General features: G+C 43.8%; 1 protein-coding gene across 1 annotated transcript in view; it reads right to left on the bottom strand.

The window, feature by feature from the left end:
• ECE2 (endothelin converting enzyme 2) overlaps positions 1 to 21,635 on the bottom strand; it is a 130,000-nt gene that overhangs the window by 50,674 nt on the left and 57,691 nt on the right. The window contains exons 6-7 of the mRNA XM_058189158.1: positions 14,400 to 14,546; positions 6,538 to 6,603 (exon numbers count right to left, since the gene is read on the bottom strand). Of these exons, the coding sequence (XP_058045141.1) occupies positions 6,538 to 6,603; positions 14,400 to 14,546 (213 nt within the window). The remainder of the gene's footprint in view (positions 1 to 6,537; positions 6,604 to 14,399; positions 14,547 to 21,635) is intronic.

The following is a 21,635-nucleotide window of genomic DNA, read 5'->3' as shown; positions in this document are numbered from 1 at the left end:
TTGGAAGAGAGAGAGAGTGTGTGCTATAAGCAGAAGAAATCTGCTTTTCGACTCCACATCCACTTTGCCTCTTAAAATAAAACGCTCTAGCAAAAAAGCTTGTAAAGAGGATCTCGTGGCAGGGTTAATAGCAGTGACTGTGAGAAGGAGCTTGGAGTCTTAGTGGACAGCCAGTGAAATATGAGCCAGCAGTGTGCGGCAGCCGCCAAAAAAGCCAATGCAATCCTAAACTGCATTAACAGAGGGATAGAATCAAGAGCAAGGAAGGCACTAATACCACTCTATAAAGCCTTTATACCACACCTAGAATACTGCATCCAGTTTTGGTCGCCACACTATAAAAAAGATTTTGAGACTCTAGAAAAAGGGCAGAGAAGAGCAAGCAAAATGATTAGGGGACTAGAGACTAAAACATAAGAAGAATGGGTGCAGGAACTGGGCCTGGCTGGTCTAGTGAAGAGAAGGACCAGGGGAGACATGATAGCCATCTTCCAATACTTGAGGGGTTGCCACAGAGAGAAGGGGGTCAAGCTATTTTCCAAAGCACCCAAAGGCCAGACAAGAAATAATGGATGGAAACTGTTCCAAGGAGAGATTCAACCTGGTAAGGAGAAATTTTCTGATAGTGAGAGCGATCAACCGATGGAAGGCAGAAGTTGTGGGAGCATCATCACTGGAAGCTTTCAAGAAGAGACTGGATGACACCATCTGTCAGAAATGGTGTAGAGTCTCCTGCTTGGGCAAGGGGGGTGGGGTTGGACTAGATGACGTACAAGGGCCCTTCCAAATCTGCTAATCTGTTAATCTCAGATTTAACAATCACCGGTTTGAAGGATCTCGATAGATCCGTGCTAGAATAGATAGATAGATAGATAGATAGATAGATAGATAGATGGATGGATGGATGGATGGATGGATGGATGGATGGATGGATGGATGGATGGATGGATGGATGGACGGACGGACGGACGGAAGTTTTTGCTGCCTTTGAGGCAGCCTTGACCCCTGGCAACTAAGGAAAAGGCTCTTGTTGTGACTCGTCCTCCCTCCTCTCCTCAGCCGGGCCCCTCCTGTCTCCAACCGGGCCTGTTATCAGACTCCGAGTCTGATAATGAAGATGAACGGCCTGTCATGCCTCCAGCCCCCAGCCTTGGCCCCATGCCCGGAGACGATTCCAGTAGTGAAAGGAGTAGCCCAATAAATCTCACTCATACAGCGTGTGTTCCTTTGGCTCAGCCTTCAGAGCAGGAAGCCAGCCAGGTGTTGGAATTGCTCGGGCCTATTCCTTCTGACCCCTCCCTTTCCCAGACAGCAGATCCAGCTGAAGACAATTCAAAGTGGGAGGATCCTCGCTTCCGGAGATCTGAGAGGCGACACCAGCAGAAGGAAGGGAGGGGCAGGCCTGGATAAATGCTGAGTCATGGAGCCACACCCCACAGCCTATATAAAGGACCTGCTTTTGGCATTCCAACCTTGAGTCAAGCAAAGTCTTATCGAGCTTGCTGATACCGGACCCTATCGCTGAAGTCACAACTTGGACTCCTGCCTGCCCTGATAAACCTCGAAGGAACTTGGCAAGCTGCAGAGGCTTTGTTGCCAAGTCTGTTATGGACTTCCTTGACTCGTTCATCGGAGTGGGGGGTGGGACACGACAGCTCTGTAGTTTTCTTGGCAACAAATTCACCAAAAGTTTCAGCTGGTTCAAAAGGCAGCAGCCGACATGGTTTTGTGCACGTCCAGGTACCACAATCTATATTCTTCCAATAGATTTCCTGATTTCTGTCTATAACTGAAGAACAGTAAACTGCTTCGAAGAACCTCAGCGTGTCTTCCTTGGTTTCTGGAGCTTGTTGAATAGGGTAGTCCTCAACATACCACCTTTTATTTCTTGACCGTTTCAAAGTTACAAGGGCAATGAAAAAAAGTGACTTTTGACTCTTTTCCAGCCTTAGGATCGTTGCAGCGTCCCTGTGATCACATGATCAAAATTCAGACACTCAGCATGTATTTATGACGCAGTGGTGAAATCTGAACCGGTTTACTACCGGTTCGCTGGCTGCGCATGCGCGCTCTGCTTGCGCAGTGCGCACCACACACTAAATGTGAGGTGTGTGTGCACGTGCGCAGTGCATAGCAAAAGAAGGCATTGGGTAAGCAGAACAGCGCGGGTGTGTGATCAGTTGTGGCACATGGTCTTTTTTTAACCTTTTAAAAGCATTTTTTACAACCTATTTGGGCCAGCTGTGATCATCAGAGCCTTTTTTTTAACCTTTTAAAAGCATTTTTTAAAAGAAGCAGCTAGCGGGCAAGCGGGCGACCAGACAATTGGGTGGGCATGGGCGGAGGAGGGGGGGGCATGAATTTTTGCTACCGGTTCTCTGAACCATCTGCCGCCATCGTTACCAGATTGGACGATCCGGTCCGAACCGAGAGCATTTCACCCCTGGTATGACAGTTGCAGCATGCCGGGGTTATGCGATCGATCCTCTTTTGCATCCTTCCGACAGGCCAAGTCAATGACGAATCCAGATTCGCTGAACAACCTTGTGACTAACTTAACCAACGGCAGTAATTCTCTTACCAACTGTAGCAAGAAAGGCTGTAAAACAGGGCCAAACTTACTTAAGCTCAATTGTGGTCGTAACTCGAGGACTACTTGTACTCAGAGCTGGTGTTCAGCCGGTTTGGACCAGTTCAGCCGAACCGGTAGTGGCAACTTGGGCTCAATCCTGTCCTGTATCGCTGTGTTTTTGACGCCGCACGCATGTGCAGACGGCACGCGTGTGTGAATTGCCGTGTTGCTTGACATCACATGCATGCGTGGATGGGACGCACGCACATGAATTGCTGTGTTTTGTGATGCTGCAAACATGCGTGGACTGCGCGTTCATGCTCACATTTCCGGTTGCTACGGTATGTGAAGACCACCTTTGCTTGTGCTGTTAACCTTGGTCAAATTTTCCCTGAAGCCTGAAATGTCACTTTTTATATATTAAAGTTTTTAATTTCATGGTTAATAAGGCAGAGAGCAAAGGCTGCTTAACCCGTCCATTTAGCAATCAGGAGGAAAGTTAAGTAACCTGATAAGAGTTCTGCAACCCAACAAGACAGACACAGACTTCAGAGGATCATTAGAACTGCAGAAAAAACAATGGCTACCAACCTGCCTTCCATTGAGGACCTGTATACTGCAAGAGTCAAAAAGAGGGCTGTGAAAATATTTACAGATCCCTCACATCCTGGACATAAACGGTTTCAACTCCTACCCTCAAAACGACGCTATAGAGCACTGCACACCAGAACAACTAGACACAAGAACAGTTTTTTCCCGAAGGCCATCACTCTGCTAAACAAATAATTCCCTCAACACTGTCAAACTATTTACTAAATCTGCATTACTATTAATCTTCTCATCGTTCCCATCACCCATCTCTTTCCACTTATGACTGTATAACTGTAACTTTGCTGCTTGTATCCTTACAATTTATATTTATAATGTTTCCTGATTGCTTATTTGTACCCTATGACTATCATTGTGTTGTATCTTATGATTCTTGATGAATGTATCTTTTCTTTTATGTACATTGAGAGCTTATGCACAAAAGACAAATTCCTTGTGTGTCCAATCACACTTGGCCAATAAAGAATTCTATTCTATTCTATTCTATTCTATTCTATTCTATTCTATTCTATTCTATTCTATTCTATTCTATTCTATTCTAAGAGCAAAGGATTATTTCTTCTTTTTAAAACTGCAGGCATCTTTGTGCAAAAAAAGGTCATTATTTAAAACTGCTTCTGCTCCCGTCTTGCTCACTGCAGGAACCAGGAGTGTTTTTGTCCATGTATTCATTTATTTAATTAGATTTTTATACCACTCTTCTCCCGAAGGACTCAGGGCGGTGAACAGCCAAATAAAAACAACTAGTACATAGACAAGCTTAAAAACATATTAAAAACAATTATAAACAGGCCAAATTTAAAATTAACACTAAAATAAACAGTCCTAAAACCCCTCTTAAAATTCCCTCAAGCTAGCCCCACACAGTGGAATAGAAAAGTCTTGAGCTCGCGTTTAAAAGACCGGAGGTCGGGGAGTTGACGCAGCCCCGGAGGCAACTCATTTCATAGGGCTGGAGCCCCCACAGAAAAGGCCCTCCCCCTGGGGGCCGCCAGTCGACATTGTTTGACTGATGGCAACCTGAGTAGGCCCTGCCTATGGGAGAGCACAGGCCGATGGGGGGCTAAAGGCGGCAGTAGGCGGTCCCGAAGGTAACCTGGTCCTGTGCCATGGAGCGCTTTAAAGGTGATGACCAGCACCTTGAATTGCACCCGGAAGACCACCGGCAACCAGTGCAGGCTGCGCAAGAGCGGTGTTATATGGGAGCATTGCGGTGCCCCTTCTATTACCCGCGCAGCCGCATTCTGGACCAGTTGGAGCCTCCTGGTGCTCTTCAAGGGGAGCCCCATGTAGAGAGCATTGCAGTAGTCCAGGCGGGAAGTGACAAGGGCATGAGTGACTGTGTGAAGGGAATCCCGGTCGAGAAAGGGGCACAACTGGCGAATCAGGTGGACCTGATAAAAAGCTCCCCTGGCGACGGCCGTCATATATTCTTCTAAGGACAGCCTTAGAAGTTCTATAAAACTCTCCTGGGGGAGGATGGATCTTCCCAAGATAAATGGTTCCTGCTGAAAGAACTAATAATATTAACATTTTAACAAGGTTTGGGCAATTGGTGATGAACTGCAAGTATGTTTTGCTTGGCTGTGGCGGCTGAGTCTTGTCCCAGGTTTCGTGGGTTTGCTTAGCAAATTTGTCATTTACCGAGCAGAGTGGATGCAGCTAGTTGTAGTCTATTTAATCGACCTTGAGTAATCAAATCAAGATTTGAAGGGTTGTAGAGATTCAGCCAATATTTGACTAGTATTTAACAGGACAACACAAATCATTTCCCCCCCAATTGTTGAAAAGCCCTGCCAAGGAATGAGAACAAAAGTGACTAAAACCAGAGGTGGGCTGCAACCGGTTCGGACTAGTTCAGTCGAACCGGTAGTTCCAACCATCGGCTGGGCCAGCCCACCCGCCCTGGCACTATCTGGTCCTATATATCTCACTCTCTGGCTCGCTCACCCCACTCACGCAGCCCAGGTGATTTCCGTGCCTCGCCTGCTCTACTCACAACGGCTGCCCAAGAAGGAGTGCTTCTAGGGCTCGGGTTCGCAGGGGTTCAGGAGAACCTCTAGCTAAGATTCTGTGCAGTTCGGACAACCCCCAAATCCCACCCCTGGCTGACCCCACCCACCCCATCCTGCCCCTCCCAGGAGTCCCCACGCAGCCCGTTTTGCATGCAGGTAAGTGCAGGGCATGCACGGAGGCTCAAGGGGAGAGAAAAACGGTCCTACAAGAAGTTCGGGAAGGCCTCCAGAGGGCCTCCGGAGCCTGGGGAGGCTGGTTTCGGAAAAATGCCCTCCGCCGTGGTGCAGGAGGCTGACTAGGCCATGCTCACCATGGCCACACCCACTCAACAACCGGGCAGAGAGCCCCTTGCTAAAATTTTTGAAACCCACCCCTGACCATCTCCATGGTCCCTGTGAAGGTGCCGGAATTGAGATAGTGAAGGTCTCCAATTCCCCGGTGGCTGGTGGCCACCAAGCCATGTTCTAGAATCAAAACTCCTCTTTGGGCAGCACGCTTAAAGGCTCCTGGAGATCGGCTGCTTGTCCAAGCCGAGCCACCAAACCAGGGTTTGTTGCAAAGGACTCGCAAAGGACTTTTCCTTTTCTTTAGCGGGAAGCTGCTACCTCTGATCAGCTGGCGGTTTTGATGCCTGGGCGCAGAGCAGGGGTGGAATGCTCCCGGTTCGGACTGGATCAGGCGATCCGGTAGCGATGGGGGCGGGTAGTTTGGAGAACTGGTAGCAAAATTCCCTGCCCCGCCCCCACCCCCGCCCATGCTCACCCAATCGCCTGGTCTCCACTTGCCTACTTGGCAGCTTGCTGCTTCTTTCGGGCTCGCTCACTGCCTTGCTTTGCTTCGGCTGCTGGAATCAATTGCATCAGCTAGCAAGCAACTCAATCTGCCTGCCTGCAATCCATCTCATCAGTGAGCAACTCAATCTGCCTGCCTTGTCCCTTCAATTGGGTAAGTAACTGGTTTTTTTTTCAGTCAGTTGTGTTGTGTTGTGTTGTGTTGTGTGTGTAAAGTGTGAAAGTTGGGTTTTGAGCTATTTGTGGCTGTGTGAGGTTCCTGCTTGTTGAAGGGGCCATTTTGGGTGAAGTGCAGCTGCTTTTACATTTATGTGTGAGTCAGTTGTGTTGTGTGCATGTAAAGTGTGAAAGTAGGTTTTCGGTACCTCTTACTGTTTTGTGTACTTTGTTTATTATTTTTATTATTTATTGTTATTGGCCATGCCCACCCAGTCATCTGACCACCAAGCCACGCCCACCAATTAAGCCAATTTTAGGGAAAATTTTCAGATTTTACCCCTGGCGCAGAGCAATCATGGGTCACGGTCTACCTGTAAAAGGTTTCCTTACCTTCTTGTTGGCTGTCTTGTTCAAGTAATAATCTCGTGATGGTAAAAAGAGGCCGGATTGATCCACCTGCCATAGGTAAAAAAAAAGAACAAATTCAATCCAGAAGTCAGGCTGTCCTTCCAACTGCCTTATATTCCTCTATAAAAAACAGCCAGGAAACCAAAATAATCAAAATTTTGATTACTAATGACTTGTATTCTAGAGTGAAGAAGACGAAGATTTGTTCAAGAACTTTATCTGATCATAGTCCAGTTTGGATTGAATTTGATCGGGAAAAGGAGGCTAGGAGATCATGGAGGTTGAATGAGAATTTGTTTAAATATGAACAAAATGTAAATGAATGTAAAAAACAAATGAAAGAATTTTTTATTATGAATATGAAAAAAGAGACATCTATAGAGATGATTTGGGACTCCAGTAAGGCTTATATGAGAGGAAATCTTATACAAATGAATATTAAATACAAAATAAATTGCAGAAAAGAAAAAGGAACTGGAAGAGGAAATTAAAAGAAAGAATAATTATTGATAAATAGCCCAGGAAATAGTAAAATAAAAGAATCAATAAATATATTGAGAGGTCAGTTTAATATGTTGATGGCAGATCAAGTAGCAATTAATTTACAATATGTAAAACATAATACGTTTAATAATGCCAATAAGCCAGGAAGATGGCTTGCCTATTTAATAAGGAAAAAACAGAAATCACGAATGATTGATAAAATAGAATATAGGGGTAAGGAAGTTTATCAAAAGAACTTGATTAAAAAGCATTTTAGAGTATTATAGTAAGTTATATTCTAGGGATATGGTTGATGATACAGAGATAGAAAGATATTTACAACAACAAAATATTTGTGAGCTTACAGAAAATCAAAGAGAAGAATTGAATCAATTAATTACTTCAGAGGAAATTTTCTTAGCAATTAAACAACTTAAAATCGGTAAAGCACCAGGAACAGATGGTTTAACAGCTGTTTATTATAAAATTTACAAAATGAGATGGTTGAACCACTTAAAGAGTTATTTAATAAAATTCAAATGGGAGGAGATGTTCCCCCTTCATGGAGGACAGCCTTTATTTCGTTAATACCGAAGGAAGATCGAGATGGTATTAAAGCAGAGAATTATAGGCCTATATCACTTTTAAATACTGATTACAAGATATTTACCAAGATATTGGCTAATAGATTAATGCCAGTGATGAATCAAATAATTCATAATGATCAGTCAGGATTTATTAAGGGTAGGCAGATGAGATATAATGTGAGGCAAATCGTAAATTTACTTGAATATTTGGAACGAAACAACCAAGTATCAGCGGCATTCCTTTTTTTGGATGCTGAAAAAGCTTTTGATAGATTGGATTGGCAGTTTTTGTTTAAAGTAATAGAAAAAATGCTATTTGGGGATTTTTTTATTCGTCCAATTAAAGCAATATATCAGAAGCAAACAGCACAAATAATAGTAAATGGTGGGTTAACAGAAACTTTTAAAATTGAGAAAGGGACGAGACAGGGATGTCCCTTGTCCCCATTACTTTTATTTTACCTTTAGAAATTCTTCTGAATAACATACGTGGTTCCGATCGAATAAAGGGAATTAGAGTTAAACATCAAGATTATAGATTAAGAGCTTTTGCAGATGACCTGGTTGTTACTGTATCTCAACCAATATACTCAGTAACTGGTTTAAAAGATATAATTGGTCAGTATGGTAAAGTATCTGGATTTAAGGTGAATCAGCAAAAGACAAAGATGATAACTAAAAATATGAATATACAACAAAAGAAGAGTTAGAAAGAACTTCAGGTTTTGAAATCGTTAAAAGGTTAAATATTTAGGAATATATATTACAGCTTCAAATGTTAAATTATACAAAAATAATTATGAGGTATTGTGGCAGAAGGTATGGAAAGAAATGGAGAGTTGGAAGAAGTTACAACTATCTTTGCTGGGAAGAATAGCGGCTATAAAATGAATGTTTTGCCCAGGTTTTTGTTTTTGTTTCAAATGATACCGGTGTTTAAGAATGATATTAAATTACAGGAATGGCAAAAGGGATTAGTAAATTTGTATGGATGGGCAAAAACCAAGAATAAAATTAAAAGTAATGCAGGATATAAGGAAAGGGGGTCTTAAAATGCCTAATTTAAAATTGTATTATGAAGCAGTTGTTTTATCATTAATTACTGATTGGATTAATTTAACTGAGGAAAGAGTTCTGAATATAGAAGGTTATGGTTTGTTATATGGGTGGCATGCCTATTTATTATATGATAAGAAAGTTGATAAAATATTTAAAAATAATATAATTAGAAATGCATTATTGAGGGTTTGGAGGAAATATCAATACAAATTAGATGGAAAGATTCCAATATGGGCAAACCGAGACACATGATAGAAAATATAAATATATATCAAAAGATGGAGGTAGTTACTTATAAAGAACTTCTTTGTATGGAAAAGGGGGAGTTACAATTAAAATCTAGAGAAAAGATGGGGGAAGAAGGGAAAAATTATACATGGTTCCAATATGGACAACTACAAGCTAGATGGAAATTAGATCAAAAAATAGGTGTTAAGCAAATTGAGGATAATTTGTTAAAACAAATGAGAGATCAAGGTCAACAGCATATTAAGAGGTTGTATAATGTATTAGTAGAAATAGATTCAGAGACTGATTTGGTTAAGGATTGTATGATTAAGTGGGCACAAAATTTTCAGCAACCAATAATGTTGGAAACTTGGGAAAGAATTTGGGTGAGGAATGTTAAATTTACACAAGCGCAAAATATGAGAGAAAATTTTTATAAGATGTTTTATAGATGGCATTTAGACCCCAAAAAATTGTCATGTATGTATCCTAATGTACAGGCTAAATGCTGGAGATGTGATTGTGAAGATGCTACTTATTATCATATATGGTGGACTTGCAAAAAAGTTAAAGCATTTTGGATTAAAGTATGGTGGATCATGCAGAATATTTTGAAAAGAAGATTAAGTTTACCCCGCAGTTCTTTTTACTAGGAATAATTATGGATTGTACAGCTATAGAGACTAAATTGATTCTGAACTTAATAACAGCCGCAAGACTTTTGATTGCTCAATATTGGAAGAAAGAAGAATTACCTACAATTGAAGAATGGACTCTTAAAGTATCAAATCTGGCAGAAATGGCAAAATCTCTGCTTACTTGAAAGACTATACACAAGAAAAATATATTTTAGAATGGAAAATGTGGATTGATTATATTCAAAATAAGTATCAGATAAAAAAATATCAAATAGCATATGAGTAAATTTAGGAAATAATTTGTATTAGATATATTTTTGAAGGAGAGGGGAATTGAGAGTGTGAATAAGCGTGGAGAGACTAGAGATTATAATTTAGGAATTATTTTAGATTATGATTGTTAGTTTTGATACCCTGCATTTTGTTCTGGGAAGTCGGGGTGGGGGGTGGGGTATGGGGAGGGAATTGGGGGTTGAGGCTAGAGATGGAGTGATGGTTAATGTACAGGGATTATTGAAGATGTATAAATATAATTAATGTAGGGTCGGGTCTGACCAGTTGCCATTTTAGAACGGTGGGGAGGGAAAAAAGAGAGAGTAGGAGGTAGGAAAGAGGAGAAGAGGAAGGAAGAGGGGTAGAAGAGGGAGAAGAGTGTAGGGTGGAGGGAGGAGAGGAGGTAGATAAGAGAAGGAGAGGAAGGTTTGGAAAGTAAAGAAGGTAGAAGAGGGAAGAAGGTTAAAAAGGGGGGTGGTGACTGGGCAGGCCCGACTAATTGTATATAACTGTACATTGGATGAATTATTTGATAAGATTGTAAAAATAAAACTTTTTTATAAAAAAAAAAAAAACAGCCAGGAAACTCATCCTGTTATTTTATTTTATTTATTTATTTGTCACAATAAATAAATAAAGTTCATGGCTTCCATGACAGCCATGGACCTGACTCAATTAATTGATGGCCCTACTCACATTGGGGGAGGCATCCTAGACTTGGTTTTTATCTCTGGCCAGTGGTTGAATGATCTGATTTTAAATGATTTAGTTATCGACCCTTTGTCATGGTCGGATCATTTTCTCCTTCGTCTGGACTTTCAGACCGCTACCCACCGCCGCAGGGAGACGGAACCAATGCGTTGGTTCCATCCCAGGTGGCTGATGGACCCTGAGAGGTTCCTGACAAAGCTTGGGCCGTTTCCCGAGAACCTGGCCCACGGCACGACTGAAGAGCTAGTCGCGGCCTGGGAACAGGCCGCGGCTGGAGCTTTGGACCGTATCGTGCCTTTGCGGCCTCTGACCCGGCGTCGGTCTCAACCAGCTCCTTGGTTCTCCGAGGAGCTGAGGGAGATGAAACGCCGGAGAAGACGCCTAGAGTGTGTCTGGAGATCCAGCCGTTGAGTCCTTCGGGAGAAGGGCGGTATACAAATTAAATTATTATTATTATTATTATTATTATTATTATTATTATTATTATTATTATTATTATTATTATTATTATTATTATATACAGGAACATATATTGAAAGGAAACAATAGGACAGGAATGGTAGGCACTTTTGTGCACTTATGCACGCCCCGTAGTTCTTAGCTAATGACGGCTGCCTTCTCACTCACGTGCAACTATGTAAGAAAAGGGCATTACAGGTAGTCCTTGTCTTACAACCATTCATTTAGTGACCGTTCAAAGTTATAATGGCAGTGAAAAAGTGCCTTGTGACTGTTTTCCACACTTACAACCCAGAGGTGGCATTCAGTCGGTCCGGACCGGTTCGGGCAAACCGGTAGTGGCAAACTATGGGTGCTGCCCACCCTCCTAGGTGCAATCCCATCCTATACCGCTGTGTTTTTGATGCCGTACATGTGATGTATGTGTGGACGGCGTGCGTGCGTGAATTGCCGTGTTGTCTGACGTTGCACCCATGTGCGGACGGTACATGTGAGCGAATTGTTGTGTTTTGTGAGGCCGCACACCTGCACGTGTGTGCTCACCTTTATGGTGCTGGGTGAACCAGTGTTAAAATTATGTGAAACCTCCACCTCAGTTACGACCACTGCAGCTTCTACATGGTCATATGATCAAAATTCGGATGCTTGACAACTGGCTCATATAAATATGAGAGTTGGAGTGTCCCAGGGTCACCGGATCCCATTTTGCGACCTTCTGACAAGCAAAATCGGAGGGGAAGCCAGATTCATTGAACAACCGTGTTACTAACTTAACAACTGCAGCGATTCGGTTAACGACGGTGGCAAGAAAAGATTGCCCAATGGGGCAAAATTCACTTCAGAAATGTCTCGCTTAGCCACAGGAATTTTGGGCTCAATTGTGGTCCTAAGTCGAGGACTACCTGGATGGACTTCAAAATAAACGGAGGGCTCCAGAACAATTTCAGGGCTCCTGACCTGGTTCTCACTGAGACAGGGACCCTGTTTCTGAGTTGTAACCTGGCTGCTGGAGGTGGAAACTCGTGAGACGTGAATATTCCCTGCGTTATATTTTGCATATAAATGGCAATTTCCTTCCTTATTTGTATTAAAAAACTAAGGAAGGATGGACGAGTTTTCTGCCTGGGTTGAGCTCCCAAACTTAGGGAGAACCGAGCCGGAGTTGGTATTCAGCCGGTTCGCACTGGTTCAGACGAACCGGTAGTAGAAATTGCGGGTGGGCACACCCCCCGGCCCACTCCCACCCTGGTTCTATGCTGTCCTTTTTTTTTCCGCCGAAAAAAAGTTTTTTATTTTTTATTTTCTTATATACAGTACATATTGTAAATGTACATTCTTTTGTCCATAAATAATCATACGTATCTTTACAAAAATAAAACACTTTAATTACATTTGGGGTTGCTCTTCTATCCTTTCTTTCCCTTCATTTCACAACAAACTTTCTTCTCCTCTTTTCCCCTCCCTCCCTCCTCGCCTCTCCTACTTTCTTCCTCCTCCTCTCCTTCCTCCTTCCTCCTTCCCCCTCCTCTTCCCCGCTTCTCTCCTCTTTCCCTCCTTTCTCACCTTCTCCCCAACTCTTCTCCCCTATCCTATCTTCCTCTCCTTCCCCTTTCTTCCATCCCTCTCTCTCCTTCACCTCCTCTATCTTATCCTCTATTCCTCTCTTCTTTCTTTCTTCTTTGTTGTGTAATATTTCCCTTATTTGGTAACCGAGCAACTCCAATTTTCTAATATTATATACTTTCTTTTCAGTTTCTTTTCCATTTTACCTGATATATCATTTCATAATTGTACATTTATATTTATAATCTTCTTTCCTTCCCATCCTCCCATCCTCCCATCTGAATTTCTATTTTTTTTTTTTTGCCATTTCCCTCATTTAATTTTCCATTATTAACATTGTTTATCTATCTATCGTCTTTTATTCATACCTCTCTATGCTGTCCTATTTAGGCACGTTTTTGAGGCCGGGCGCATGTGCAGAGGCCACACACTCGAGCAAACTGCATGTGCAGAAGGCCAGACGCAGGTGTGGAAGTGTGTGAGCTCACATTTTCGGTGCTGGTGAACTGGTAGGTAAATTATATGAATCCCGCCTCTGAACTCAGCCTTTCAGCTTAGCATCCTTAAAATATGTTGGCCCAACCTCCTTCTTCCATAACAGGTGATCATGAATTGTAGTCCAGCACAGGGGTCTCCAACCTTGGCAACTTTTAAGACTTGTGGACTTCAACTTCTAGAGTTCCTCAGCCAGCAAAGCTGGCTGAGGAACTCTGGGAGTTGAAGTCCACAAGTCTTAAAGTTGCCAAGGTTGGAGACCCCTGATCCAGCACATCTTCAAATCCCCACTCCTAACTGAAGTTGTAGGGTAGAGAGGGTTCAAACTTGGCAGCGTTAAAACATGTGGACTTCAACTCCCAGAATTCCCCAGCCATTCATGCTGACTGGAGAATTCTGGGATTTGAAGTCTACAAGTCTTAATGTTGCCAGGTTTGGACACCCCTGTGCTCTACTCAGAGTAAGTCTGATGAAATCAAGCTGAGGCTGGAGAGAACCATTCCCTCTTTACAACTTTTATTGTTTTTATTGTTTCCTGGTATGATTTGATTGCTTATTAGTATCCTATGACTATCACTAAGTGTTGTATCTTATGATTCTTGGCTCATATACTTTATTTTTTTCTTTATGCACACTGAGAGCATATGCACCAAAGACAAATTCCTTGTCTGTGCAATCACACTTGGCCAATAAAGAATTCTATTCTATTCTATTCTATTCTATTCTATTCTATTCTATTCTATTCTATTCTATTCTATTCTATTCTGTTCTCTATTTTCTCTTCTCTTCTAGTTTATTCTAATCTAATTTATTCTATTCTATTCTCTGCTAGTTTATTCTATTCTATTCTCTATTTTCTCTTCTCTTCTAGTTTATTCTAGTCTAGTCTAGTCTATTTTCTATATTCCTCTATTTTCTCTTCTCCTCTCCTCTCCTCTATACTCTCCTCTATTTTCTATTCTATTCTACTCTATTCTATTCTACTGTATTCTATCTTTTCTTTTCTTCTCTTCTCTTCTCTATTTTCTCTTCTCTTCTAGTTTATTCTCTTCTCTTCTAATTTATTCTATTCTATTAGTTTATTCTAATCTATTATAGTTTATTCTAATTTAGTTTAGTCTAGTTTAGTCTAGTCTAATCTAGTCTACTCTGCTCTGATCTGCTCTATTCTATTTTCTATTCTCCTCTCCTCTCCTCTCCTCTCCTCTCCTCTCCTCTATCCTCTCCTCTCCTCTCCTCTCCTCTCCTCTCCTCTCCTCTCCTCTCCTCTCCTCTCCTTTCCTCTCCTCTCCTCTGGGAGTCATGAAGACTTGCTATTGCAACAGGTGGGAAGGCAGGGCAAAGTCACCTGGATGATGTTGCTATTGGAGCTTTTAGAATCAGGTCCCACAAAAACAGTGAAGAACGGAGAAGCGCGATAGGTTGCAGAGACCAATTTCAGAACGTCCATGAAGTTGGTTTGGTTCCAGGAGCCAGTGACGTTCCAACCACCAATCTGAGAAGAAAGTGGGTTTAAACTTTAGAATCATAGAACACTCATCGTTTTTATTAAAATCCATTTTAATCCCTTGCAACCAAAAGAAAAGTCATTGGGGGGGGGGTGTGTGGAAGTCAAGGAAAGGAAAATCATAGACGCTAGGAAAAAGTGTAGACAACAGCAACAACCGCAATCTGGGCGTCCTTCTGGATGCACGGCTGTTGTTGGAAGAACATATGATGGCCGTCGCCAGAGGAGCTTTTTATCAGGTTCGCCTGATACACCCTTCTTAGACCGGGATTCCTTATGCACAGTCACTCACGCCCTCGTCACCTCCCGTCTGGACTACTGCAACGCTCTCTACATGGAGCTCCCCTTGAAGAGCACCCGAAGGCTCCAACTGGTTCAGAATGCGGCCGCGCGGATGATAGAGGGAGCAACTCGTTGCTCCCATATAACACCTCTCCTGCGCAGGCTGCACTGGCTTCCGGTGGTCTTTCGGGTGCAATTCAAGGTGTTGCTTACCACCTTTAAAGCGCTCCATGGCATAGGACTGGGTTATTTACGGGACCGCCTGCTGCTACCAGCGACCTCCCATCGACCAATGCGCTTCCATAGGGAGGGTCTCCTCAGGGTGCCGTTGGCCAGACAAGGTCAGCTGGCGACACCCAGGGTGAGGGCCTTCTCTGTGGGGGCACCAACCCTCTGGAACGAGCTACCACCAGGTATCCGCCGACTCCCTGATCTCCGGATCTTTCGATGCGAGCTGAAAACATTCCTGTTCCATCGCGCAGGACTGGCCTAACGGTTTTTTAAATGGGGTTTTTATGGGTTTTATAGTGTTCAGCCAACCTTCAATTTTCTCTTTTTCAACTGGTTTTAATTTTTGTATCAATTGTTTTATCTTTGGCTGTAAATCGCCCTGAGTCCTTTGGGAGAAGGGCGGTATAGAAATTTAAACAATCAATCAATCAATCAATAAAATAACGATGATTATGGGACTGGAGGCTAAAACTGACAAAGAACGATTGTAGGAATGAGATATGTTTAGTTTAATGAAAAGAAGGACTAAAGGTGACGTGAGAACATTACTTCCAGGGGTTGAGGGGTTATCATGGAGAAGAAAGAGTTGACCTATTGACCAAAAGCACCTGAAAGCAGAGCAAGAAGCAATGGTTGGAAATTACAGTAGCGGCTAAAATTGTGGAAACCTTTTAGGGAAAGTGTATTTTTGAGGTTTGACGGCTAATAACACCATTATTATTTTTTGGGGGAGTTTCAGGATAATTATATTCCACTGCTGGAATGGCTTGGGAATAGCCCAGACCTTAACTCTACTGAAAATCTACGGAGCCGACTAAAGAAACTTGTTAAGTCAGAAGCGACCCAGCAATAAAACCCAGTTAATAGACACCATCCTTCAACCTTGGTTTCACATTATAACAACTGCAGAACTCAAAGACTTGGTTCACTCTACGGGAAGATGTTGTAAGGCTGTAATTCAGGCTAAAGTTTACCCAACTAAGTATTTAGTGACATGGTGATCGTTTTTGCATATCTCGTTTTTTTCTACGTGTTTCACTTTTCTTCTTTATACTGTAACTGCTATTCTAATAGCAAATCATTCATAAAAGTTATTGCATTGCATTCTTAATTAAATTATCTTTTCATTGATATATAATTTTATGGTACTACTCCAAAAAAAAAAAAAAAGTGATGCTATTAGCTTGTTTTAGAAAATACACTTTCCCCAAAAGATTTCCACAATTTTGGCCGCTACTGTAATTAAGGAGACAACCAACCTAGAATTAAGGAGAAATTTCCTGACAGGGAGAACAATTAATCAGTGGAATAGCTTGGCCTCGGAGGTTATGGGTGTTCTATCACTGGAGTTTTTAAAGAAGAGATGGGACAGCCACTTGTCTGAAATGATAATGTCTCCTGCTTGGGCAGGGGGTTGGACTAGAAGATCTCCAAGGTCTCTTCCAATCCTGTTATTCTGTTATTCATCTATTTATTCATATTTCTGTTATTGAAATATTTTCTGTCCTTTGTGTGTACCAGGGATCCACATTCTATTTGGCGTCTAGGGGTGACATGACAGCAGTTGTCCAATATCTCAGGGGCTGCCCCAAAGAAGAGGGAGTCAAGCTATTCTCCAAAGCACCTGAGGGCAGAACAAGAAGCAATGGGTGGAAACCAATCAAGGAGAGAAACAACTTAGAACTAAGGAGAAATTTCCTGACAATGTGAACAACTGATCAGTGGAACTACTTGACTCCAGAAGTTGTGAATGATCCAACACTGGAAGCTTTTAAGAAGAGGTTGGATAACCATTTGTCTGAAGTGGTGTAGGGTTTCCTGCTTAAGCAGAGGGTTGGACTAGAAGACCTCCAAGGTCCCTCCCAACTCCTATTCTATTCTATTCTATTCTATTCTCTATTTTTCTCTTCTCTTCTCTTCTCTTCTCTTCTCTTCTCTTCTCTTCTCGTCCTATCCTATGCTATCCTATGCTATGCTATGCTATGCTATGCTATGCTATGCTATGCTATGCTATGCTATGCTATGCTATGCTATCCTGTCCTATCCTATCCTATCCTATCCTATCCTATCCTATCCTATCCTATCCTATCCTATTCATTGGTATTTGCTCACATTTTCAAACCTTTCCCTGAAATCTTAAAACGTAAAAACCCAGGCAGGTTCTAGAAAACGTTCAGATCCTTCCAGACAGCTAGTTTTATATTTCAGGGGTCCCCAACTTGTGGGCTGTGGCCCATTAATGGGCTGGGAGGAGTTTAGAACTGGGCCGTGGAAGTGACCGGGGAATGCACATGTCACCCTCACTTGTGCAAGCAGCGGGTGAGCAGGTGTGGTCCCGCACCCCATTTGCGTGAGTTGCAGGAGCACGTACACGCGGCTCACCAAAATGGAGCTGTCCATGCACGCACTTGCCAGCCACTCGCACGAACTCTCCCCTCCCCCCCACCCGCTGCCTGTCCGCAAAGCCAGAAACATTCGGGAACTCTTGTTATATTTGATACTCTTCTATTTTTTGGCATGATCATACCGGTAGTCAGATTTTCACTGTCTAGTCTCACTGTCTAGTCTCCAGAATTGGGAATATGATCTTGGAATAGTCTTTGAAGTAGGATGAACTCTTGATCTTCCGGTCACTAACCAACCTGCTTTTTCTAAATTTCAATATGACCAAAATGGTCCAGGATGCCCAAATCTCCCGTAAAAAAAATCCACTAAAAATTCAATTAAGACTTAAGCTTTAGCACAGGTGCTTTAGGTCTTGCTAAATTAATCCCAGGTGCGCCAAAGGGCAAGGCAAAAGGTAGAAATATGGTAGCTAAAAATTGTATTGTTGAAAAGAGAAGTACACAGATCCACCTAAATGACTTGGTCATTTAGCAACCATTCTGTTCTGTCCCCCTCCGCAGTCCGGGAGACACGAGCGATGACTTAATTAGCCGGCAACTATCAGCTCTGGCAGCAAACTAGTGAGCGTATGCCAAGTGTCTCTGTTATCTCTCTTGATGCCGATGAGTCAGCCAGGAAACATTCTGGAACTCTTGTTATATTTGATGCTCTTCTATTTCTTGGCATGATCATATTTTTCACTGTCTATTCTCACTGTCTAGTCTCCAGAATTGGGAATACGATCTTGGAATAGTCTTTGAAGTAGGATGAACTCTTGATCTTCCTGTCACGCCAACCTGCTTTTTCTAAATTTCAATATGACCAAAATGGTCCAGGATGCCCAAATCTCCCGTAAAAAAATCCACTAAAAATTCAATTTGTGCTTTTGTCTTGCTAAATTAATCCCAGGTGCGCCAAAGGGCAAGGCAAAAGGTAGAAATATGGTAGCTAAAAATTGTATTGTTGAAAAGAGAAGTACACAGATCCACCTCGACCTACGACTTGGTCATTTAGCAACCATTCTGTTCTGTCCCCCTCCACAGTCCGGGAGACACGAGCGATGACTTAATTAGCCGGCAACTATCAGCTCTGGCAGCAAACTAGTGAGCGTCTGCCAAGTGTCTCTGTTATCTCTCTTGATGCCGATGAGTCAGCCAGGAAACCAGGAACAAACAGGACTTCAGCTCTAATTCTCCCTCTAAGCAGTTGATTTGCTTGTCACGAAGAGGTATAGCAGCCGTTGCTGCTTTTATATCCTCTGGGATGTGGCTCCATGACTCAGCACTTCCTAGGCCTGCCCCACCCCTGCTTCTGTTGTTCCCGCCTCTCCTGCCTACGAAACCTAGGGTCCAGCCAGGTCTGATTGCCATCATTTATTTATTTATTTATTTATTCAAATTTGTATACCGCCCTATCTCCCTAGGGACTCAGGGCGGTTCACAGGCAAATAAAATACATATAAATACAAAATAAAATAACCATTAAAAAACTAATTAAATATAGCCCGATAATTAAAAACAGTATATATAATAAAACCCATTTAAAATCTACATTTAAAAAACCTAGTCCAGTCCTGCGCAAACGAATAAATGTGTTTTAAGCTCGCGGCGGAAGGTTCGGAGGTCCGGAAGTTGACGAAGTCCTGGGGGGAGTTCGTTCCAGAGGGTGGGAGCCCCCACAGAGAAGGCCCTTCCCCTGGGTGTCGCCAGATGGCACTGCCTAGCCGATGGCACCCTGAGGAATCCCTCTCTGTGAGAGCGCACGGGTCGGTGAGAGGTATTCGGTAGCAGCAGGCGGTCCCGTAAATAGCCCGGCCCTATGCCATGGAGCGCTTTAAAGATAGTTACCAACACCTTGAAGCGCACCCGGAAAGCCACAGGTAGCCAGTGCAGTCTGCGCAGGAGAGGTGTCGCATGGGTGCCACGAGGGGCTCCCTCTATCACCCACGCAGCCGCATTCTGAACTAACTGAAGCCTCCGGATGCCCTTCAAGGGGAGCCCCATGTAGAGAGCATTGCAGTAATCCAGACGAGACGTCACGAGGGCGTGAGTAACCGTGCAAAGGGCATCCCGGTCTAGAAAGGGGCGCAACTGGCGAACCAGGCGAACCTGGTAAAAAGCTCTCCTGGAGACGGCCGTCAAATGATCTTCCAAAGACAGCCGTTCATCCAGGAGGACGCCCAAGTTGCGCACCCTCTCCAGCCGGGTCTGAAGGCGTGGCCTGGGGGGGGAAGAGTCAGGGGATGGAGGCCTCATTATCTCCTCCACCTGGCCTGCCTCTGGCTCCTGGAGCTGAGCCAGGGAAGCCGGTGCTCCAGAGGTAAGTCCTGATGACCCTTCCCCCTCACTTTCCAAGTCACTTTCTGGCAGGGGGCCCAGCTCGGGGGGTGCAGACACAACACATTCCAAGATACGGAGATAGCCCTCAACTTATAACCACAAATGAGCCCCAGATTTATGTTGTTAGCTGAGAAAATAGTTACGTGAGTTTCTCCCCATTTTGCGAACTTTTCTTCCACATTTGTTAAGTGAATCACTGCAGTTGTTAAATGAGTAACACAGTTGTTAAGTGAATCTGGCTTCCCTATTGGCTTTGCTTGTCAGAGGATTGCAAAAGGGATCACACGATCCTGGGACACTGTCGTAAATGTGACTCTGCGGTCAAGCAGCCAAACGTAAGTTACCTGACCACGGGGATGCCGCAATGGTCATAAGTGTGAAAAACGGACAAAAGTCATTTTTTTCAGTGCCGTTGTAACGTCCAACAATCACTAAGCGAACTGTTGCAAGATGAGGACTACTCGTACTAACAACCTGGATGCAAGGTTTTGACAGACACACGGACACACCGCTGCAGTCACACAATCACGTTCTGGGTGCTCAGAAAGCAGCCGTATTTCCTGCCAATCGCGGTATTCCACGGTCCGTGACTACAATATTTTTTTTTCTTTCTTTTTGCTGGAAATAAATGTTTACTTCCAGTTTCCAAACAAAAATGCCCATTGCGAACAACGGGTTTGCTTAACGGTCATGGTGTCTGCTTAACGGTCGCAGCGTTTGCTTTACACAACCGCTGCAAAAGAGATTGTATGATTGGGCATGGGCATGTGACAGCTCGCTGAACCGAAGGTATGGCTTATGATTGTAATTCCAGGCTCCGTTATGGTCATGTATTAAAGGACTAATCTGTATCGTTAAAATGGAAAGTACGCTACTGGGACAGTGGTGGGTTGCCCCTGGTTCGGTCCGGTTCTTGCGAACCGGTAATAAAACCGGGGGCAGCTCCGGCCACCCGCCCGGATGTCGTCATAGACCATCTGCACATCCACAGAAGCTCAGCACGCATGATCCCGTTGCGAACCGGTAGTAAAGGTAAGTAGAACCCAACCTTCGTATTGGGAGCTGTTGTGTCTCGTCCGATCTCACCACAGCCGGGGCCTTCTTATCTGCTTCCGAACATGGAGGAATGTCCTAGTATGCCTCCCGGCCCCAGCCCTGGCTCCATGCCCAGGCAGGCTGAAGAGGAGGAAATACCTCCAGCCCCCAGCTCTGGCTCCATGCCCAGGCAAATGGAGCAACTAGACTCCTCCCCTTCCTCCACAGCATGTGAGCCTGAGGGAGGTCAATTGCCAACAGCTGCCGACTGGAGTGACCCTCGCGTCAGAAGACTTGATAGGCAGAGGCAACAGAAGGAAGGGAGGGGCAGGCCTGGATAAGTGCTGAGTCATGGAGCCACACCCCATGGCCTATATAAAGGATCTGCTTTCTGGCATTCTCTGAGTCAGGCAAAGTCTAAACATATCTTGCTGAAGTCACTTTCTGGTCTCCTGCCTGCCCTGAGGACTTTGCTAGGACTTTGGCAGAGCTGCAGAGGCACGCCTGATTCGGATTTCCCTGAACCGGCCGTCAGCGGAGGAGTGGGACACGACATGAGCTATGCTATGGTACTGATGAAGGAACAATTATGAAAGTAGGCTTCATCTATAGATATGCTTGGAATATATTTGCTGTTGTGGCCCGGCAGCGGCCAATGGATCTGGCAGCAGATTCGGACAGTGAGGAGGTTGGGGAGGAACATGGGCCAGTCCTGGAGTTTGGGGAAGGCTCTGATGAGGGCTCTGCGTCGGAGGCAGAGAGGGAACCAGGGCCGTATGACTGGTATCAGTCTGCCTTTGGAGTC

This window comes from Ahaetulla prasina, chromosome 6 (assembly GCF_028640845.1).
Source record: "Ahaetulla prasina isolate Xishuangbanna chromosome 6, ASM2864084v1, whole genome shotgun sequence".
Lineage (NCBI taxonomy): Eukaryota > Metazoa > Chordata > Lepidosauria > Squamata > Colubridae > Ahaetulla > Ahaetulla prasina.
The sequence above is the reverse complement of the archived record's forward strand: the minus strand, read 5'-3'. Positions and strand labels throughout refer to the sequence as shown.